The 22,364-nt window shown below is 43.9% G+C and overlaps 1 protein-coding gene across 2 annotated transcripts in view; it reads right to left on the bottom strand.

The window, feature by feature from the left end:
* The window catches only part of KAZN (kazrin, periplakin interacting protein), a 1,134,217-nt gene extending 1,122,787 nt beyond the window's left edge, over positions 1-11,430 (bottom strand). The window contains exon 1 of one of the 2 annotated variants that reach the window (XM_067721094.1): positions 10,522-11,430. In XM_067721094.1, coding sequence (XP_067577195.1) covers positions 10,522-10,642 — 121 coding nt within the window. In that variant the 5' untranslated portion in view covers positions 10,643-11,430. The remainder of the gene's footprint in view (positions 1-10,521) is intronic. The other variant, XM_067721083.1, reaches the window with a different exon arrangement.
* Between the last annotated feature and the right edge of the window lie 10,934 nt (positions 11,431-22,364).

Below are 22,364 nucleotides of genomic sequence, written 5' to 3'. Positions count from 1 at the left end.
GAAAAACAAAAGAACTATACCCAAGAATGCCAGAAATGGATTATAAAATTCCTTTTCAGAAAAACATGATTTTAAATGGTTAAATTAATTAAATATAAAATCAAGAGCAAGCAAGACAAGAGATTAATTTAAAAAAAAAAGAAAAGAGTACCTGGAAGATTTGAAAACTGCTCAAATAGAACATCTAGAAGTTTAAAAAAAAAAAAGACATTAAATGAAACTGATTGCCTCAGTTAGGCTGAAGATTAGACACAGCTAGAAAGAAAATTAATGAACCAGAAGATAATTTTAAGTCATTATTCAGAATACAGCCAAAAGACAAAAATGGAAAATATGAAAAAGAGGTCAGATTGAGAAGTCCAATTCAGGTCTCCAAGGATTTTCTAAGGGGAGTGGGAGTGGGGCATAGAAAGAATGGGAGAGAATCAGTGTTCAAAGAAATAAGTGGCTTAACATTTTCCAGAACTGAGACATCAATCTTCAGATCTGAGAAGCACAAACCCCAAACAGGATGAATAAAATTAGATCCATCCCCAGACATGTTGTAGTAAAACTACATAGCTTCCAGGACTAATATTTTAAAAGCAAATTCACAGAGGGTAGGTCACCTACAGAGAAATGACCCAAAAATCAATAGAGGCTGACAGTAACAGTAGAAGCCAGAAGAATGTCATCCCCAAAATGCTAAGAGAAAAATAAGCCAACCTAGAAATTTATATCCAGCTGATCTCACTCAGTAACACTGGACACAATGAAACTAAAAAATGTGGAGATCCTTCTACAGAGTCCTTTCTGTAGACTGGTCCCAACCATTTCTGACCATCTCAGCTGTCACTGGCCTGGTCTCTAGAATCCAACTCTTCATACCCTGGTGTTCCCCCTTCAATATTCCCAACTTAACTGGCAGTGGAGGTGCTGACCATTGGAGGCTGGGAGGAGGTGTGAGGGTTCTCTTCCTAAGGTACTATTTCCTTTTTTCACCCATCTCCACGCTGTAGACTTCCTCTGTGCTGACAAAGGTGTGTGCTGGCACGCTAGATGTGCCTCTAGCATCCCAGGGCATGTCCCAGCTCTGTCTCCTGCTTGCCCAGCCTCTGCTCCTCTGGCTAGACCAAATCCTAATTCCTGCACGCAGCCCTCTGGAGGCTTCATTTGGAGCTCTGATCAGGTGGTAGACCCCGCCTCGTACCCAAACAGACCTTTCTGTTTTCCCTGGTAGAGTCTGGGTCTCCCACAGCCTTGACGGGTAGCCCACATGTCTCTTATGATCAAAGCCAGGGAGCTCTGACCACTTCCTGAAGTCCTGTCTCCCCTGGGGCTCCTGACCAAGGCTGCAGTCACTGCAGAAATTCAGAGGAACCCACCCACATAAATTCCTTCTTAGATTCACTTCTCACCTACGAATCAAGGCCAAGACACTCCCTCTCCCCAAAATTGGCTCTCTTCCCATGCCTCATCACCCCTCTTCTAGTTCCCTGGACCAGCAGGGATGGAAACAATCTCCTCCCTTCTTCCTTTACCTCTTGTTCTCTAACCAGTCTTCTAACTTGTCCTCACTATGGGTAACTGATAATGACTTCAGGAAGATCAAAGAGAAGATTTCAAGTTTCAGGAAGTCCTGAAATGCAAGTGGAGCCCGGCCTGGGCACTTGGCTGCTTTTGCAGTTTTGTCTTCTTCCTTAGATGGGAACCCGCTGGACTGATCTCCCCACTGGTGTGTGAGGCTGTGTCTCCCTCCTAATGGCACTGACACTAGACCCTGTAGATTAAAATAGAAGTAAATAGCTCTAGAGAGGATAGCTGATACAAAGCACCAATGAAAGCACATTGACCTTTCTGGAAAAAACCAAGACTATATCTGTTTCATCTAGTTTATTCTTTACATCCTTAGAAAAGCTGGTGAGATTGGAATTGGTCAAAGGAGCTGATGTCTAAAAGAAAAATGTGGTTTAAGGTTATAACAAAACCAGAAATAGGTTATCTGCCAAGGTCCAAATGTCACCACTATGAAAGGTGGGGGTGGGAATGGGAAGGCGAGAACCCTAGTACGTCACTAATATATTATTTTGACATGTTCACAGTCTTTGACAGCAGGACTTTTACAGTCTCTCCTACTCCAAACATCACAGCGTCAGTTTTAAGTCTTCAAGTAATCCTTACTGCTTTGAGGTTTTCCAGCATGGAAGCCCTCCTTACTTTTTGCTGTCTGGCAATTCTCACTGTGGCAGGGCTTCACTCACCCACCAGCCACATCAGAGGAGGACCATCACGGAAGACTGTTTTCCTTTAGGTATTTTACACCTAAAGCCACTCCATTTCATTTGGGGAGAGGCAGAGGAATATTGCCTGGTTAAGAGCTTTGCCCTCAATTTAAAGGTTTATCTGGTAGAAGGTTTGGGATCGCAGACGAGAAGAATCAACGCGTTAAGTTTTCCAGAAGCTGGAACAAGTAACCACATAGGACCTAATGAGAACATGTCCAAAAATGAGATCGAGTATGAAAGCTAAGTATGCCCTGGGCAAGAAAGAGCACCTTCACAGTCCCCCTGCTTGGTGGGCTCTTCCCACCTAAGTCACCTTCCAATGAGAAACCCACCAGTCACTTAATCCCAGCGCTTTCTGAAGGGCACACGGAGGGCACAGTGGGGTCTCTAATATATTCTACAAATGGGCCATTTCCCTTCTTACTCAGCTATGCCCACGAACTCACCAAATCTCAGATGGCCCCCTTTTCCTTCTGTACCACCATCAAGAGCAGAGAGCCAGCTCTGTTCCTGACCCCCCGGGCTGCTTGGGAACAGTGCATTAATGGTCTGCCTAAGACCTTCCATTTCGTGGCGGCTCCCGCCTACCCACTCTGGACGGGCACAACCTCACATCCAAAACTGGAACGTCTTGGAGCCTCCAGATTACGTTCCTTCTGTTTATTTCTATTCTCTATCCGCAGCCAAGTCTTCTCCAGGTTCCCACGAGTAAGATGAGGGAGGAGACACCCATAGCTGAAGTAAAGCATATTTATCGAAGTGGAGGCTATCTCATGAACAAGTGGTCTGAAGCCCCCGGGCCTGGGGCACTCCTTGGCCCCAGCAAGACCACATTTGCTGTGCAATGGAATATGGACAAGAACCAGGGTGGGGACCTCAATATACAGCTCTTTTGTTACTCAAGGAAAGGTAGGGGATGGGACAGCAAACAGTAGGCCTACCACTCACGCCGGAAGGAGCCTACAAACTGGAATGAGAGCCCTGTTGACGAGAACAGATGGCTTGAACCAGAGCCTGTAAACTGGTGGTCCAGGGTCAGGACAGGACACAGAGTCTGACCCTACAGAATCCAGAATCATGCATTTGGTAATACACAGTCAAGAACTGAGAGGTTTTATAGGAACATCGGGACTCTAGGTTGGAGAATAAGATCTGGTGACGTCGGCAGCCCTCCTAGAACTGCTGAGAAGTGGCACTCAGCTCACCTGACCTGTCTGGCCCCTGTTCCAAACCAAACATTCACTTCTTCCACTGACTGTCTCTTAACCTTGTATGGCTTCCTCCAAGATCAGATGCTCCACATTTCATTTAAGTAACACTTGAATTTTATTTATTCAGATGGCCCTTATTAAGACTGACCATATAATTTATCATGCAAATGAGGACATGCTTGAGAATGAATGTAGGTGCTGTTAATAATTATAACAGGAAGAAAGACATGAACTGTCCCAGGTACACTGGGCCCATTGAGGACCTTCTGTAAACAAACACTGTTTGGTGATTGGTGGATGGAAGTTCTCATAGATCTGTTGATTCCTGACCTTGGGAGTCAAAGAAAGAACTATCATGGAATGTGTGTTTTTTATAACTGTAATAACTAGCCAAGGGGAAAAAGTAGCAACTTTTTACTAGTCTGAAAGACATGACCACAAAGAATGTTTTAATTTAATTTTAAACTTTGTCTCACTAAGCAAGATACAGCAGATGTGCTAACAAGAAATATCAATAATGACAGTGTTGTGAACTGTCTGTGTCCTCCCAAAATTCCTATGTTGGTGATGGTATTAGGAGATGGAGTCTTTGGGAGGTGATGAGGTCATGATGGTGGAGCCATTATGAATGGGATTAGCGCCTTTCTAAGAAGAGACAGGAGAGTCTGTTTCTCTCTCTGCTCTCAGCCATGTGAGGACACAGCCAGAAGACAGCTGTCTACAAACCAGGAAGAGGACCCTCACCAGACACCACACATGCTGGCACCCTGATCTTGGACTCCTCAGCCTCCAGAACTGTAAGAAAAAAATGTTTTTTTGTTTAAGTCACTCCATCAACGGCATTTTGTTATAACAGCCTGAGCCAACTAAGACAGGCAGCAGATGTTTATACATTATGCATTCTGTGCCAGGCGCTGTGATAGACACTTCATACATATCAACTCATCGTCAGACCCACACAACCCCACGAAGTAGGTAAACCATTATCCTCATTTTACAGATGAGGAAACCAGGGCACAGAGAGGTTAAGGTACTTGCCTAAGGTCACACAGTTAATGAACAGTAGAACCGGGTTCTGAACCCAAACAATTGAGCTCTTAGGTCTATACTAATAACAAGTCCCTGCTTATCCCAAGGCTGTAAGGATCCAGCTTGCTCCTGTTGCCTTCCCCTCAAACAAGCACCATCAGTGGGAACTTCTGAGGTCAAGGTATGGTCCAGGGATGTCGCTGATAGTACCTACATCCTAAGGAGATCACCAGGATGCTGAGAAAACCGTATCTTTGGACTGAGAATGGAAGATTAGGCAGAGAGGAGACACTGAACAGGACAATGAGCCGCAGGTGCTACCACTTGTCCCTTATGCCCAACAAGTAGACCACTTTCCCTTTAAGAGCCTGGAGTTAAAAGTACTCAGTTTGATCAGCCCAAGGGACTATTGGGATAAATGGTTTTCCCCACTGCCCTTGATTCTGCAAGCTAACTTGAGGGCTATGAAGAATTAGTCTTGAGAAAGAGAATGAACATAACCATAATTTTCTTCCACAAACACCATTCTACTGTGCTAACAGCTTCTCATGGGGATGACAGCCATCTTGTAAAAGGACAAAGGATTTGGTTTAAAACAGACATGTCAACGTCTTACTGATGCAAACACCATCCGAGGTCTGGAGGACTCTAAGACAACCAAGACGACAGTTCCTGACCTCAGGAAGCTGAGAGCCTAATAAGGAAGCCACTGATGAACAGGAATCACAACACAACACATTATGAATAGTACTGTGAAAACACAGAAGACATAGGTCACTCCCACTTTAAGCTACAAACTCCTGGAGGATGGATAGTACCTTCAGTACCTCTAGTTACTGCAGATTCCACATTCGTTCAGCAAACGTTCATTTGCTGGCACAGATGTTCAACAAACATTTCTGGAGATGAATTCCTGGAGGAGATGGGAAATTTGACAGGGTCTGGATGGAGGAACAGGAATAAGTAGACACTTGGAATCCGGATGCCTGAATTCGAATCCTGGATCAACCGCTAACTAGTTAAGAGAAATACTTTCCTTTATGGGCCTTAGTTTCCTCATCTAAAAAATGGGGATGATTTTATTTGCCTTCTGAGGATGTGACAAGGATGTAACATGTCAGCACATAGCATAATGACCATCCCAGAATAAGCACCCAATCAGCGTCAGCTGTGGTTATACTCGATTGCCAGCAGTCACTATGGTAATTCCTTGTCTTGAATGTCAAAATGTACTGTTCCCACTGGAGAAACAGCCAGGCAGGTCCTAGGCGACCACTCCTTGGGGATCTAAAAGGAAACCTTAAAACCGTGTTCCCACTCCCATAGGTGAAAAGATAGGAAACAGAACTCTTTCCTCTTTGCTCAGTCATCTTTATCCGTTTAGCTTTTGCAAAACCACCAACATGTTCGCCTCATAGCAGAGGCAATAAAGCAGTTCTCTCCTCTCTTGCTTATAACTATGGCAAGTAGCTTCCAAATACATGCAAGTTACATATCCATATAGATTCCTCTATTGTTCGAAAGGCAGGAAAGGGGGCTCAGCTGACAGCCTTCAGAAGGAACAAGCTAATAAAGTCAAAAGATGACCAGACCCTGGCTCCAGGTACCGGCCTGACTTCATGAGACAGACAGACAGACATGACTTGCATTTGTTTGAGTTTCTACATGGTAAGGAGCTGAGGACTGATCCATAACTAATGATAAAAATGGAGAACATTGTGAGCAGCGTCTGAGCTGCAACCCAGAGGTAATGCAGAAGAGCAGCTGTCCAGGTGCTCAAGTCTTGTCACCCTCCTGTCCTCTCCTCCCTTCCACCCTCCCCCTTGAGCTGGGCCTGGACGCATGCAGCGTCAGCAGGACATACTGGCCAGAATGACTTTAATCCTTCTGGTCAAGCAAAGTAACCCTGTGGAAATGCTCTCTACCCAAATGGGGCAGGTCGGAAATCAACTAGGATGACACAGGGGCAACTTAGCAAGTCCCAGCAAGAGATGAAGTTGCCAGCAGCCACGGCCTGCCAGCTGGGGTCCCCCAAACAACAGACTGTCAGGCTGAGGGGTGAGTCAAGAGCCCTCGGCAGAGACACGACCAAACACCGGGTCAGAGTGGCACCCTGGTCAAACATGTTGGGGCCCAAGGAGGCTACATGGAGACGAAGAGTACACCAGCCTGAGTCTATACAGCTCATCCCCTCGGAGTTTCTTCCAACATCCTGAGTAAAATGCTAGAAACAGCTGGAAACCAGAGTGATGCAGGATACCGTGAGGGCAACCAGTGGCCTGCCTGGTAATGTGGCCTTAGGCTCTCACCTGAAGAAGGCGAGGTAGGAAGACTAGAGAATGGCAGCGACCAGCAGTCATGCTTTGCATAGACAGGCTACCACCTCACCTTCCATTCTGGGGCCAAAGGAAAGGGGAAGAAATTTGGGTTGGGGGGTTCAAAAGAGAAGAGAATTAATGCCACAGGACTACCCATTCTGAAGTGGGGCAAAGGACCGTGGAGAGGGACAAGGGTGGGCAACAGAATCAAAGCCAATGAAAGAGCTGAAACGTTGCTCTCTCCTCCGAATCCTTGATAAAGACAAGACACATTTCTTTAAAAACCCTTTGCAGAGGCCACAGGATTGCCTTTTTTGGGTACAGGCTTTGGGGTTGGCTGCCTAAGGTTTAAGTCCCACCTCTGCCAACATCTAAACTTCACCCATCAAGTAGGAAACTCACCATCTCCCTGCCAGGTGGCCATGAAAAGGAGGCAGGTGTGATCTTGCCCAGTTCAGGTGCTACAGATCTGGACACACAGTGGGAACTCTCTTCTTCCTCAGACTTTCAGATCTACTCTAAATGCTTCCTGAAGCAACCTCTACTATATGTGTGTACGGTGCAGTGAGGGAGGATATGAAAAAACCAAGGCACCACGTAGCATCAAAAGTGACAGCAAGGAAGCATGTGTCAGAGCGTCATTCTCTGGCTTGAGCCCTTTTACCTTGTCCCCCAACCCAAATTCTGTCTACCCCGATCCTGTGCTACAGATGTTTGCCTCGAGCAGGGATCAGCACACTTCTTTCTGTAAAGGGTAAGGTAGTAAATATTTTCGGCTTTGCAGGCCACATGGTCTGGGTCAGAGCTACTCAACTCTACTGTAGTAGCACAAAAGTAGCCAGACAAAATGTACATGAATGGACATGGTTGTGTACCAATAAAACTTTATTTACCAAAGCAAGCTGTGGGCCAGATTTGGCCTCAGGGCTGTAGTTTGTCAACCCCTAGTCCAGGGCTTTGGGGTTTATCAGGTTCACACACCAGCAAAACAGCTGAATTGGGATTGAGTGGGAAAGAACGCCATACTCTTTCCACGGCCCCACTGTGGCCTTCACAATCCCATTACTGCTAACTGGGTCAGAGTTCTCGTTGGACCCACCCATGCCCAATCACACCCTTACTGCCAGGGGTCTACCCCTGCTGCCCTAAATTCAATGTGCCCTTTTATGCCCATTTCCCCCACCTCCACCCCACTAAGCATCTTGGACTGTTCCATCTCTCAGGAATCAAGTTCTCCTAAAACATGAGATACTTACAGATACAAAAGATTAATCCAAGTCATCACCCAGAGGGGACCACATGCTGTAGAAGTTAAAGGCACAGGGATGGGCATCAGACCAGGGTTCACCTTCCCCTTTGCTACCTTCCTGCTGCATGAACATGGGCATGCAGGCAACCCCTGAGCATTTCCTTTGCCTATGGAAATTGTTTAGGGGCTTTGAAAATTAAGTAAGAGAGTTTACATAAAATATATAGCAAGGGCTGTTCAGAAATGGAATCATTAAACAGTCAAATCCTGCATAATTCTCTTTCCTTCAGTATGCTTTACATGTACGACCAACTAGAACATCTTCTCCTTGAGGAAAGGCTGACTTACTCTTTGGATTCTGCGGTTCCAGGCACCGTGCAGAGAAAGCACCTAGTAGGTGCTCAGTGAATACACGTGCCTCTCCCTCGGGAACAGACATGATGAACACAGGCTGTGATCCCCTGAAGTCGTGGAATCGTTTTCACATTCATTTAAGATCTCATTTATGATACCAACCGGACTACAAATGCCTGGCTGGAGACATCTCGGTGTTTGCTCTCAATCCCCTTCACCTACCTGAGTGAAGGCTTTTGACGTAGAGGTTAATTATTCCTCTTTTCATTTCTTCAAGGAGAGAGTTCTCCCTTGAGACCGCTGGTCATTACTATTCTGTGTTGCACTGCTCTCCTGACATAAAGGATTTTTTTCAAAAGAGACAGAGGATTTCATGACCTGATTTAGGCTTGGGTACCTCCAAAAGCTTAGATATAAAGCCACAGGGGACAACACTCAGGGCACTTTAGAAATCCAATCTGCCTTCCCACAGTAACTCCAGAGAAGTAGAAAGGTGTGTGAAACTTCAGTCCAGGAAAACCCCGCAAGCCCTCCTCCTTATGCAGAAGTAGAGGCACTTAAGCTATTGTAGGTCAAATATTCCTCGTGTATACGCAGTGGGAGATTCTCAAACTTCTGGACAAACCAGAATCAAATTGTAGGTGGAGAGGGGTGTGATCAGTGCTTTGATCTTCTAGAACCACAGGCAGCTATGCTCTCTGCAAACAGAGATGCCTTGACCGGGCCCTGGAAGGATGCCTGCCCAATGTCCCCCACATCTCCTAGAAACACTAACAAACACTTGACACTAAAACAGTGCTGGCTAGGCACCAGGCACAGTTCTGAGGCTTTCCATGTATTAACATGTTGAATCTTTGCAATGACTCTGTGAGGTAGCGCCTGCTATCCCCATTTTAAAAGATGAGGAAGCTGAGGTACAGAGAAGTTAAGTAACTTGCCTGAGGTCACACAGCTTGTAACAGGTGAAGCTGGGACTCAAATCCAGGCAGTACGTCTCAGAGCCCTCATCCACTTAGTCCATGAGCCTCCACCTTGTGCAAACACATCCCATCCTTAAAAACTGCTCGAGCTTGTTTTCTCCATTGCACTAGGCTCCTCTAAGTTCACAGAATCTAAGGCCTGGATGAAACAGGCAGCCTCAAGTCCAGTTCTCTTGTTTTACAGCTAGAGACAGATTCCCAAGGGAAAGGGGTAGGGTCTTCAATTTCCAAGGTTATGCAAACACCACCTCAAGCCCCCAGACTCCTGAAGGCAGTGCTCTCTCCTCACCACCTTCCAGAGACTCACAGCCAAAATGCACAATTAACACTTTCATACCCAGGAAACCACTGGAGAAACACATGGCTCTTTTCCCAACGACAGGAATGAACTCTGAGAAAGTGGGGAAGCAGGCATCCTGTGTCTTGTGTGACGCCAGCATAATCGGAGATCAAGTCTGTGGGCTCCACCACAGTGACCATTTGCACCCAGCCATACCCCCAACCTGGTTTTCTTTGTGACCAAATGCACATCGTAGCAAGATGGCTGGCACAGGGTAAGGCTGAAGCCCATGCCAAGTTTTCCACTTCGCATAAAGTGTGAGTTTTTTGGAAGCTCCAAGGCTAGTGAGGAATGCCCACAGCACAGCAAAGGGCTGGGAGACGCTGATCGGGGTGGACCCTTTCATGAGCATCTAAGTTACTCCAATGGTGACTGGAGTGGCACAGCTTAACCCCCACTCTTAGCAGAGAGGCAAGATGACAGAGAGGCAACTACATAGTCTAGGACTGGCTGTTGCCCCCAAACGATGACCACATCCACCATGTCATCAGATCCCTCCTGACGCCCCTTCCCGCATCCTCTGGGGAACCACAGAGAAAAGGGGTGGCGAGACCAACAGGCGCCCTCACTTACCCAGCCCAGGCGGCACATTCAGTCCTGTGGCACATTCTAGAAACTTAAAAGTGAATGTGCTGGGCAAGCACGTCACTGGTTAGCTGAACCTCACGTTCCAAATCACATCGCGGCAGAGACGAGACAGACAGGCACACAGACACACAGGCCTCTGCCTCTGGGGACCCTGGAGCGCCCCACTTCCCACAGGACACACTTCCTACCTGCTTCCATAAGTTGGCACTGCTGACCGAAGACGTGGGAGAAGGTGACCGGGCCGGTGGCAGAACTGGATGTCGCCAGCGTAGACTCCATGGCTCTCCTGGGGTCTTTGGTGTTGGTCATGGAGCAGCGTCCAGACCCTTCAGAGTGTCTGAACGGGGGATGACGTCACTGGCCCAGGCACTGTAGGTCCGAGGCTACTTGTCGCTTCCAAGAAAATGTCCCCGCCCCCAAAGTTTATAAGGGTCTTCCTCTCACTCCAGGCCCTGCAGTTTTTCTCAAACACTAGTCAAGTGCAAGGTGAAACCTTACAGGGTTCCGCAGAGCTTGCACAGCTACAGGAGTTAGGTGCAAAAGCAAAATCTAAGTTTTCTCCCACAGGCGTTGTTTCCTCTTAGCCGGGGTCGGGGTGACTGGGTCACCTGGAGGGGGCCGAGTCCAGGGAGCCGCTCAGCCCGGTGGCCGCTGGGGAGAGCTCGGCCCCAGCCGCGTCCCAACGCCCGCTGCTGCAGGAAAAGCGCTGCCGGCTCCGCGGCGGCTCCTGCCGGGAGGGAGGACTAGAGCGAGGCTGCCTCAGGCTCCCCGGGGCGCTGGTCTCGCAGGCCCGCGGCTCCTGCGGCTCCGGCCCCGGTCTCTGTCCTCCGTGAGCCCAAGTGCCGCTGTCCGGGGTCCGCGGGCCCCCGGGCGGCCAGACGCAGGCGGGGAGCGCGCAGGAAGCGGACGCAGCGCGGGCACTCTGCAGCTCTAGACCACCGACGTGCCCGCGGTTCATCCTTCACTCCAGATGGACGCCTTTCCCTTCGGCCTCCCCCTCCTCGCCGGCCTCTGGGGAGGGGAGGGAGACGTGGTTAAAGAGCCTTTTCCGACCTACTGCAGCGGGCCTCCCCCCAGCACACCCCGCCACCCTTTTTCTGGATGCAGAGGGAAGTGCTAACTCAGCCCAGCAGGCACCCGGCTGCTGTAACCTCTTCATGCTCACAGCCCAGGAAGTATCAGACACAGGAGAGGAGAATGCCAGCAATAAAATCCAAAGATCAAGAAGAGAAGGGATGGAAAATGCCCTACATCCCCCATGGCGCTCCGGTGACAAAGAGATGGTCTGGGTGCTTCATCTTTGCCAAACCAGACCTATTCTGTGCATAGAACAACCAGTCCCCTGTTCCAACCCAAAAGGGCAGTTTCTCTGGAAAGGGAGGAAGGGAGAGATAAATACCTTTCCCAGGGTTACAACAGCTGTTTCAGTGGGTGCTGTGCCTTTACTCTGCTATCCCATGTGCTGATCACAAAACTGCCAACTTTAGAGAGAGACGCAGCAGCATCTCCAGCCACCATTTTGGGTACTTTCACTGGGGATCAGGCTGCAACCCGGGCAGGACCCTGGCAGCACCACCTCCTCCAGGAGAGAGAGAATGTGACAGCACAGCAGCAGCAAAGCACCCATGTCTGTTTCCCCAGGAGGACTTTGGTTGAAAAGCCATTTGTCTGTTCTGTATTTAAGACACAGAAGGTAAAGTTCCAATGGACTTGTGGGCCAGAAGGGCTCTCAAACAGGAGGCTTTCCCATCAGAGCTCTTTGCCACCAACGACGTACAGCTCAATGATGTTGGAAGGTTACCTGGAATGGTTAAGGCAAGGCAGAGGAAGCCTTGAAATAAACAGTTAAATGAGCCTACTTTGTGTTTATGGTTTAGGGTAGCTTGAACCATTGAGGATCCCTTTTCTCACACAGAAGAGGTTCTTCTCCAGGTCATGAAGTTAGAAGACATCAGAGCCCATGCTCTCTGACAACTGAGGTCTAAGACAACCAAGGGCTAAGGTCAGAAGACCAGAAAAAGACCAGAAACCACACACAGGATGGGAAACGGATCAGCTTCCCAAGTCTGGCAGCTATGTAAGTTTCAGCGCAGCCCAGCAATGCCCCCACTAGAAAAATATCCAAGCTGAGTTGTGGGGAGGGGAGAGGTGACCGGGAAGAGCACAGAGGATTTTTAGGGCAGTGAAAATTCTCTGTGTCATACCATAGAGGTGCATACATGTCATTTCACATTTGTCCAAACCCACAGAACGTACACCACCAAGAGTGAACCTTAATGTAAACTATAAACTTTGGGTGATAATGATGTGTCAGTGTAGGTTCATCAGCTGTAACAAATGTACCATTCTGGTGGGGGATGTTGATTATGGGAGGAGGTTGTGCATGTGTGGCGGGAAGGGATATATGGGAAGTCTCTGTACGTTCCTCTTATTGTTGCTGTGAACCTAGAACTGCTCTAAAAAAAACAAAAACAAAAAAAAACCCTGTCTTTAAAAAAAGAATCCAAGGTAAAACTTTATACACTTAATTCAACCTGCAGATGCCTCTTGTTTGGAAAACGATGTTTTTGCCCTCCCTTCTCTGTACGCCTACTCCATTCCTTCTCACTGCTACATGGCATTTCGTATCCTAAATCGACACACTTCCTCTGTCTGCTCCCTAACGACCAGGCACCTGAGTTGCCTCCTAAGCCCTGCTACTGTAAACCACACAGTAATGATGCCACCTAATGGTTAGTGGCAATAGGTCATCCAAGTCAGGACACTTTGAGAGTGCATGAATGGAACTACCATTGGTATTTACACCAGAGTAAGTGGCATAAACTGGGAGGGATGGATCTGTGCAAGAACTTCCCTGGCTTACATACCCACAAATGGACTTACTCAAAGATGCATGCGAATTTGATTTCATTCAATGCTGCCAAATACTACTTCAGAATGGCTCTGCCGGTTTACACTCTTTATAGATTCCCACTTCCCTACATCTTTGCCCATAACTGTTGTTCGCAAGAATTAGGAAGATGGGTGATCTAACGGGTATAAAGTTATAGTTCATTGGTTTGATTTGATGCCCTTAATTATTAGTAAGTTGACCACTTTATGAAAAGATTATTAACCAATGAGGTTTCCTCTTCAGGAAATTGCCTATTCATAGCCTTTGCCCATTTTTCTAGTTGTTTTTCTATTTCTGACTTTCTTATTGATTTGCACGACAGGTTCCTTCACTTTGCAAGGTATCTATTTAGACCTTGCCCATATCTTCTCTCAATCAACTGATAACTTTGCTCATGGTGTCTTTTCTTGAAAAGAAATTCTTCATTTTAATGTGGTCAAATCCATTGCTCTTCTGACTTATCATCTGTTTTGAGGGTCTTAAAATATTCTTCCTTACTCCTTGGCTATGAAGTCAGCCTCCTTCATAGTTTTACCTTTTACATTTAGTCCTTGTCTATCTAGGGCCTACTTTTATATTTAGTATAAGGTAGGGTCCAGCTTTCTTTTTTTTCAAGATTGTGAATCAGTTTCCCAAAAACATATTTTCCCACCCCATCCTTTCCCTGCTGTGGCACCACTATCATTATCTATCAAGTTTCCATATACATGAGTCTATTCTTGAGCTCTCTCCTGTTCTATTTATCCCCCCATACTATGCCGTCAATGTTAACATATTAGAGTTACCGGCCAACATTTTACGAAGTCTGGATTTCAAATGTTTCAAGACAGGCTTCCCTGGTGGCACAGTGGTTGAGAGTCCGCCTGCCGATGCAGGGGACACGGGTTCGTGCCCCGGTCCGGGAGGATCCCACATGCCGTGGAGCGGCTGGGCCCGTGAGCCATGGCCGCTGAGCCTGCGCATCCGGAGCCTGTGCTCCACAACAGGAGGAGGCCACGACAGTGAGAGGCCCGCGTACCACCAAAAATCAAAACAAAAACAAATGTTTCAAGACAAGTCAGATTTGATGGTGTTGCGCCTGTATGTCTCATGCTGGCAATCAGCTTGAGCAGCCGATCCCCCTTTATATGGGATATATGCCTTCCTGCTGCATAAGCCTGGCTTGCATTCATTGACAATATAAGTCTATTCCTCATAGAGATGTGTTCAGGTATCAAAAACATCTCCAAAGATAAAAGGCAAAAGAAAGCCACACTAGAAAAGACATTAACTGACTTACAGGATTTTTGTTACCTCTGTGCCAATAAAGATGATTTATTCAATATCTCTTTGATACCTGACGCTATGCCAGCCACAGGTAGATGGAATAGGAGTGGGGCATGGAAAGTGGCGGAGGGGAGGGATGAGGAGACAGTGTGAGAAGCAACACAGAGTCTCCATGTATGTGATAAACACAAAGAATAATTAACCAAACAACTCGGAACACATACCACATTGCGAATTATGGATCATGAAAGGTCTTGCCATTACGTATAGGTGAGGGCTAGCACTTTCTGGGGGACCTTTATAGGAGGGAGTATTAGAGCAGGGATCTAAGGAGAGAAGTGGCATTTACAGCAGGAAAAGGAAAAGAATTGGGTTGGGGGAGGGGATTTTGGCACATACAAGTCATTTGGGCAAGACTATTTTATCTTATTTTATTTTATTTTTTGCCAAGACTATTTTAAATGCCGTGTTATATTGGAAGGGTTTTAAAGTCCACTTAGGGCTCATTAGATTAGGAAAGGTATAAATTTACTCCACTTCAAATCAATGGGCCTATCTATATTTTTAAGATTTCCCCTGGTACCTTTTCAATTCTACATACTAAATTGTCCTCCCTCAGAGGACTCCCCAACTTTGTTCAGACTCATACTCCCAGAGGAGTTAAGAGCCAATTCTCTGACAGATCAGGCTCACCCCATCAGCTGTGATCACGCACAGCTCCCAAAAGGTGCAGAGTACCACACCAACCATTATAGAAAGGGAGGGGCACAGTGAAGGGCAATTTAGGAAAATGTGACACTGAGCTCAGAGCTACTTGTTTTATGATGCTTCTTGTCTCGTAGCAAAATACCACTAAGTAGAAGCTGCTACGTGCCATGAAACGTACCATGAGCTCCATAGACATTCTCATTTAATAACAGATACCAGCATGTCCCCATCCCAGAGGAGGAAACGTGGTCTTAGGGAAATTCAAGTGCTTTGCCCAAGATTACACATCCAGAAAAAATACAGCCATTAATAGGTAATCTACAAGATGAATAATTCTACTGGTTCTCTGCTTTGTAACTAACTACTATCCATTTCATTGAAAAGTTGTGCTGTTAGCTCATATTCCCAAAAGCTTCCATGTTGACTCAAGTTCCCAGCAAGTCACAATAAGTATCTTCCACTTTACAAAGTTTTTAAACTGTTTCATTGGAATATAATCCACATGCCATGTAATTCACGCATCTAAAATGTTCAATTCACTGGCTTTAGTATATGCACAAATATGTACAACCATCAACACAGTCAAGATTAGAATATTTTCCTCACCTCAAAAAACCCCAGAAACTTTAGCTATTACTCCCTACACACCTCTTCCCCCCTCAACCTAAGCCTCCACTAATCTTTCTTTCCATCTCTATAAATTTTCCCATTCTGGACATAGGAATGCAATCAGAATATGCAGACTTTTGCGTCTAGCTTCTTTCACTTAACATATTGTTTCTAAGGTTTGTCCAACTTCTAACAAGTATCAGTATTTCATTCCTTTTTATGGCTGAATAATATTCCATCGTATGGATATACCACATTTATTTAACCCTTCATCCACTGAATTACATTTGTTTCTACATTTTGGCTTTACAAAAATGCTGCTATAAACATTGTGTACAATTTTTTATATGGGCACTTGCTTTCATTCCTCTTGGATATATATCTAAGAGTAGAATTGCTGAGTCATATGGTAACTCATGTTTAATCATTTGAGGAATTACCAGACTGTTTTCCAAAGTGGTTGTTAGGTGGCTACACCATTTTACATTCCCACCAACAGTGTATGAGGGTTCTCAGTTCTTCACAAAACCTGTTATACAATCATGTTTTGATGCAGTACTAGGTACTAAGTTATCCTAGTAACCTTAATGGTGGCAAAGGTTAAAATAGTAATTGGCTCAAAAGGGACTTAATTAAATTTCTAAACAGACTCATTCAGAAGGATAATCCTTTCTTTTGCTACAGAAGCCACTGATGAGTAAATCCAGGCCAGAAAGAGATAATATTTTCCCTTTATTCTGTCACAACAGAACTTGTAGAAGTAAATAATGTTTCTCTGGAGCAATACCATCATCACCATCAACCCTAGGTCTTATATTATTTCTATAATTCCATATATACTTTCAAGCACTGAATCAAAAATAACCAGGTATCTATTTTCCTTCCTTCCTTTCTGAATAATTCCATTCAATCCAAAAGATAGGAAGAAGGACTTCCCTGGTGGCACAGTGGATAAGATTCTGTGCTCCCAACGCAGGGGGCCCGGGTTTGATCCCTGGTCGGGAAACTAGATCCCACATGCATGCTGCAACTAAGAGTTTGCATGCCACAACTAAGGAGCCCGCCTGCCACAACTAAGGAACCAGCAAGCCACAACTAAGGAGCCCTGGAGCTGCAACTAAGGAGCCCTGGAGCCACAACAAAGACCCAGTGCAACCAAATAAATAAACACTTTCAAAAGATAGGACAAGACAGAGAGAAAGAAATCCATGCCAAGGTGTGAGTGGTAGAACTCAGTGCTGAGTCAGAACCCAAGCAAGATGAGGGGGCATTTGTAGGGTAAGGAGAGAGAGCAGGAGGGACAGAGGCCAAGTGAGGTGAGGAAGGCATCCACACACAGAGCAGCAGCAGCAACAAAAAACTGGTTACATGTGGGGCGGGGGGGGGGCACGGGGGGAGGAGAGAGATTGAGCAAATAAACATATTTAAGATAATGGGAGTCAGATTTCTCACTGTTAGAGAAGAGAGAAAAGCTAGAATCAAATTTACGGTGTCAAATAGGAATTGTAAGTATTGGTGTGAACTCATGATTACAGATATATGTTTTATATATATATATGTATAAACAGAAGTTACTCTGGATTTAGATGTGTGTATGTACGTAGTATGTCAGTTTATACGCGCTATATTTCCTAATTCTGTCCACTGGGAGGGCCTGGGAGCAGTGACACTCCGTAGAAACCAAGATCTAGGCTCTAAATATCATTCTTCCCTAAAAGGAACCAGAGCTGGTTGATTCCAGGGCTGGGGCAAGGAAAACACAGGAAGAGTTTGACATCCTGTTCAGCCAGAAAGTAAGGAAATACTCAAGGACGGATGGAGACATTCCATAAAGAAATAGGAGTCAGCTTAAAGGGGCGTTCACTGTCCAAATCAAGGACAATTTGAGCATAAAAACTGTTCATAATGAAGTTAACCCCACTGAACTGAAACCTATCAGTCCTATGGATAAATGGATGGATGGATAAATAAATACACACATACATGTATACATATATAAATACATGTATAGAGAGATGGTTAAGAGAGAAAGCTCTTCTTTACAGCAAAATACCGACCGATAAATGTATTCAAAATTATGTAATTGGAAAAGTGTCATTTGATAGCCATTCACAGTTACATCCAGGCAAGTAACATCAAAGACTGCTAAAATTAATGGATGAAAAACAGTAGACTTATAGTCTCAAACTATGTCCCCACAACATATTTATTAATTGCAAAGAGAAAAAAGGAGAGACCTTACATTGGGGAAAACTTGATTAAGACACCATCTTAATCAAGTGACCAAAGTTCACATCATTAGTAACAGGATAAATCAAAATCATGTACCATCAAATAGGATGCAACGGACAAACTCAGCATCACTTCTACAATAATACCAACAAAGATGCATTATGTGAATCTAAACATGAGGAAATTAGATAAACCCAGATTGAGGAACATTCTACAAAATAACTGTCCTGTAATTTTCAAAAGCGGCAAGGTCACAAAAGTTAAGGAAAACCTGATGAACTATTCCAGATCGAAAGCAACTAAAGAGGCAGGGCAACCAAATGCAACCTGTGATCCTGAATTGTTCTAATAAAACTTGAGTGCAGTCTATGGATTATATGGTAATGATGGATCAATGTTAATTCCTTGAGTGTAATGGTTATACTGTGGTTCGATGGAGAATGTCCTTGATGTGTAGGAAGTGCACCCTAAAATACCTGGGAGTGATGGAGCATCGTGTCTGCAACATACTCCCAAATGGCGTGTGAGGGAAAAGTTCTTTGTACTATTCTTGCAGCTTTTCTGTAGGTTTGAGAAAAATAACCAGACATAACAAAGAAAACACGATCAAAAAGCACGGGAAAGAGATAACAGAGAACCACAGGTAATTCACATAACTCCAGTATTAGATACAGATCATAACAAGTTCGCTTAATACGGACAGAAATGGGGCAAGGTGAAGAATTTTGGCAAAGAAATGGAAACCATAAAAAGGTACCTGGGGCTTCCCTGGTGGCGCAGTGGTTGAGAGTTCGCCTGCCAATGCAGGGGATGCAGGTTTGTGCCCCGGTCCAGGAGGATCCCACATGCCACGGAGCAGCTGGGCCCGTGAGCCATGGCCGCTGGGCCTGCGCGTCCGGAGCCTGTGCTCCGCAACAGGAGAGGCCACAGCAGTGGGGGGCCCGCGTACAGCAAAAAAATAATAATAATAAGGTACCAAATTGAAAAAAGAAGTAACCGAATTGATATTAGAAACAGGTAGAAAGAATCAGTGAGCTGAAAAAACAGAAGAAAGTCAGAATGCTGTATAGAGGCAACAAAAGGATGGGAAAGATAGAGGAAAGAATGAGACATGAGGATTCAGTTGTTAAAACGTCTGACATGGGCTTAACTGTCATCCCAGAAAGAGAGAAAAGAGAAAATGGGAAAGAATTGCTATCAGAAGAAATCATTGATAATATCTGAAAAAACTGACTAAATTAAAATTTAAAAACCTCAAAGAACCCTGAGCAGGATAAATAAAAAGAAAACCACATGTAGGCATGTCACAGGAATGCACTGAAAACCAGTAACAGAGAAAGTCTTAAAAGCAGCTGGAAGTGGGGGTAAGGAGAGAACAGATAACCTTCAAAGATGTGGCAGAGGACAGCATCTGCCTTCAACACAAACTAGGGAAGCCAGGAGCCAATGGCGTGGTACCTCCAAAGTGCCGAAAGAAAATAATGGCCACATGGAATTCTACACCCATGGAAAATATCCTTCAAGAATGAAGGTGACATAAAGACACCTTCAGACTGAAGAAATCTAGGAAAATTTATCACCAGCAGACCTAGTCAAAAAAAAAAAAATACTAAAGGAAATTCCTTCAGGAAAAGGAAAAGGAAGGCAGGAACAAAGAGCAGTGAAAAGGTTAATTGTAGCTAAATCTAAATTACATAAAATTAATATTAACGTGTAATATTAATATACTATCACACAAATTTATCATTATTAATGATTAATAATTTATTGTATATTAATATATAAAAATGCACTATAGGGTTTACAGTATACACTGAAATAAAATACAGAGCAAAAATAGCTTAGAAATTGAGACAGGGTAAATGGAATCAGAAAGTTCTAAGATTCTTGCATTGTCCAGGAAAAAATAGGACTTACTTTCCATTAAAACTTGATAAGTCAAGAATATATGTTGTGATCTCTAGTGTAACCACTGAAAGTATGTATAGTAAAAGAGCAAACAATCAGACTAATAGAGGGAGAAAATGAGCATATAAATAATCAACCCAAAAGATATCAGGAAAAAAAGGAACTAAAAAGAAGACTGGTGTATTTCTGTTACTATCAGACCAAATAGGCTTAAAGAACAAAAAAGCAGTTCTAACAACCAAAAATATCTTTCATAATAATAAAATAAGCAATCCAATATGCCTCAAAACGTAAGGCAAAAAACTGATGAACTGTAAGGAAAAATTTTAAAACCCACAATGAGTGAAAAATAGAAAAACTGAATAAAAAGCAGAAAATACAGAAAAATTGAGCATAATTAACATATTTCCCAATGGACTTATATCGATCATTACGCCCAACAACTGCTAAATATATATTCTTTTAAAAAAAATACATTAACATCACAAAAATTGTCCCTATGCCAGACTTTATTTCAATTCTCAAAAAATTGTCAAAGGAATAAAAAGAAACTTCCTTTACCTGATAAAGAGTATTAAAAAGCCTATAGAGAGGGATGAATAGTCAGAGCACAGAGGGTTTCAGGGCAATGAAAATACTCTGTAAGACACTATAATTGTGAAAATATGTCATTATAAAGTTGTCCAAATCCATAGAATGTACAACACCAAGAGTGAACCTTAATGTAAACTATGGACCCTGGGTGATAATGATGTGTCAATGCAGGTTCATCGGTTGTAACAAATGTAAATGTACGGCTTTGGTGCAGGATGTTGATAATGGAGAGACTCTACGTGTAGGGGCCACAGGGCACAACGGAAATCTCTGTAACTTCCTCTCGATTTTTCTGTGAACCTAAAATTGCTCTAAAATATAGTCTATTTTTTTAAAAATCTAACCAGTCTCCTCACAGCCAGGATATGGACAGAAGTAGCCAAATAGAAAAAAAGGGCACAAATCCAACTCAAAAAAAAAAGCCCATAGAAAACATTATTCATAATGGTAAAATACTGGTGACCAGGCATGAGCTAAGAATGGCTACTATCATCAATTCTATTCAACATTACACTGGAAGTAAAAAAAAGAGATTTGAGGTTTGAAATAGAAAAATAAAATTGTCCCTATTTGCACATGACATGATAGTTGTAGAAAATCCAAACACAAGTCTACAGAAAAATTACTAGAATAAATTCAGCAAGGTTGTTAGATTTAAGGTATATATAAAAGAATAAATTATATTTCTATATATGAAATAAAACAAATTTTTTAAATATAATAGCACTGAAACATATCAAATAACTAGGAATAAAATATAATGAAAAACACTCAAGACAACTCTACAGAAAATTATAAACAATGGAGAGAAAGTAAAGAAACCTAGCAAATGAAGAAATGCGTCCAACTGAGCCATGGATTTAATGATTTGATGTCGTAAAAGCTTCAGTTCTCCCCAAAATGATCTACAGATTTAATCTGATTAAAATGTGAACAGATTCTGTGAAAATTGACAAAATGACTCCAAGATTTAATTGGAATGGCAAAGGGCTAAAATCTCTTGAAGAAGACCACCAAAAATGAGAGGACTTGCTCTACCAGGTTATCCAAATGGATATTAAGCTTCAGTGATTAAGAAAGCATGATATTGGCCCAAGGTGTGTGTGTGTGTGTGTGTGTGTGTGTGTGTGTGTGTGTGTGTGTGTGTGTGTGTGTGTGTGTGTGTGTGTGTGTGTGTGTATATATATATATATATGATATAAGACCAATAGGTGAGAATAAAGGGTCCAAACGGTGATTCACTATGGCAGAGCAGTGGAGATGCTCAATGGTACTCAATCAATTAGAAAACTTTATGGGAAAGAAAAATAATTAAACTTGGCCCTGACCTCACACCATACAAAAAAGTCAGTTTCCAGATGGATGGTAGATTCCAATGTGAAATTAAAACAAAACTTCTTGACCATAATAGAGAGTACCTTTATGACCTTGGGGTGCTCAATGACTTCTTAAACAGGACTAACCATAAAGGAAAAGATGGATAATTAGACACCTATAGCCAAGAGAAGATTCCTACTCTCATTATAGAAAGAACTCCCTCAAATCAATAAGACAAAGAATTCAATTAAAACACAAACAAGAGGGAATTCCCTAGCGGTCCAGTGGTTAGGACTCCGGGCCTGGGTTTGATCCCTGGTCGGGGAATTAAGATCCTGCAAGCTGCACAGTGCAGCCAACAAACAAACAAACAAACAAAAAACAAAATAGAAAAACAAAATAAGAGACTTCAACAAGCACTTCATTACTTCATTAAAGGGGGTATTTTAAACGGCCAGTATGAAAAGATGCTCATCCCCATTATTCATTGGGAAAAGCAAATTA

The sequence above is a fragment of the Pseudorca crassidens genome, chromosome 2 (genome assembly GCF_039906515.1).
Source record: "Pseudorca crassidens isolate mPseCra1 chromosome 2, mPseCra1.hap1, whole genome shotgun sequence".
Taxonomy (NCBI): Eukaryota; Metazoa; Chordata; class Mammalia; order Artiodactyla; family Delphinidae; genus Pseudorca; species Pseudorca crassidens.
Note: the sequence above shows the minus strand (reverse complement) of the source record. Positions and strands in the feature narration are given on the sequence as shown.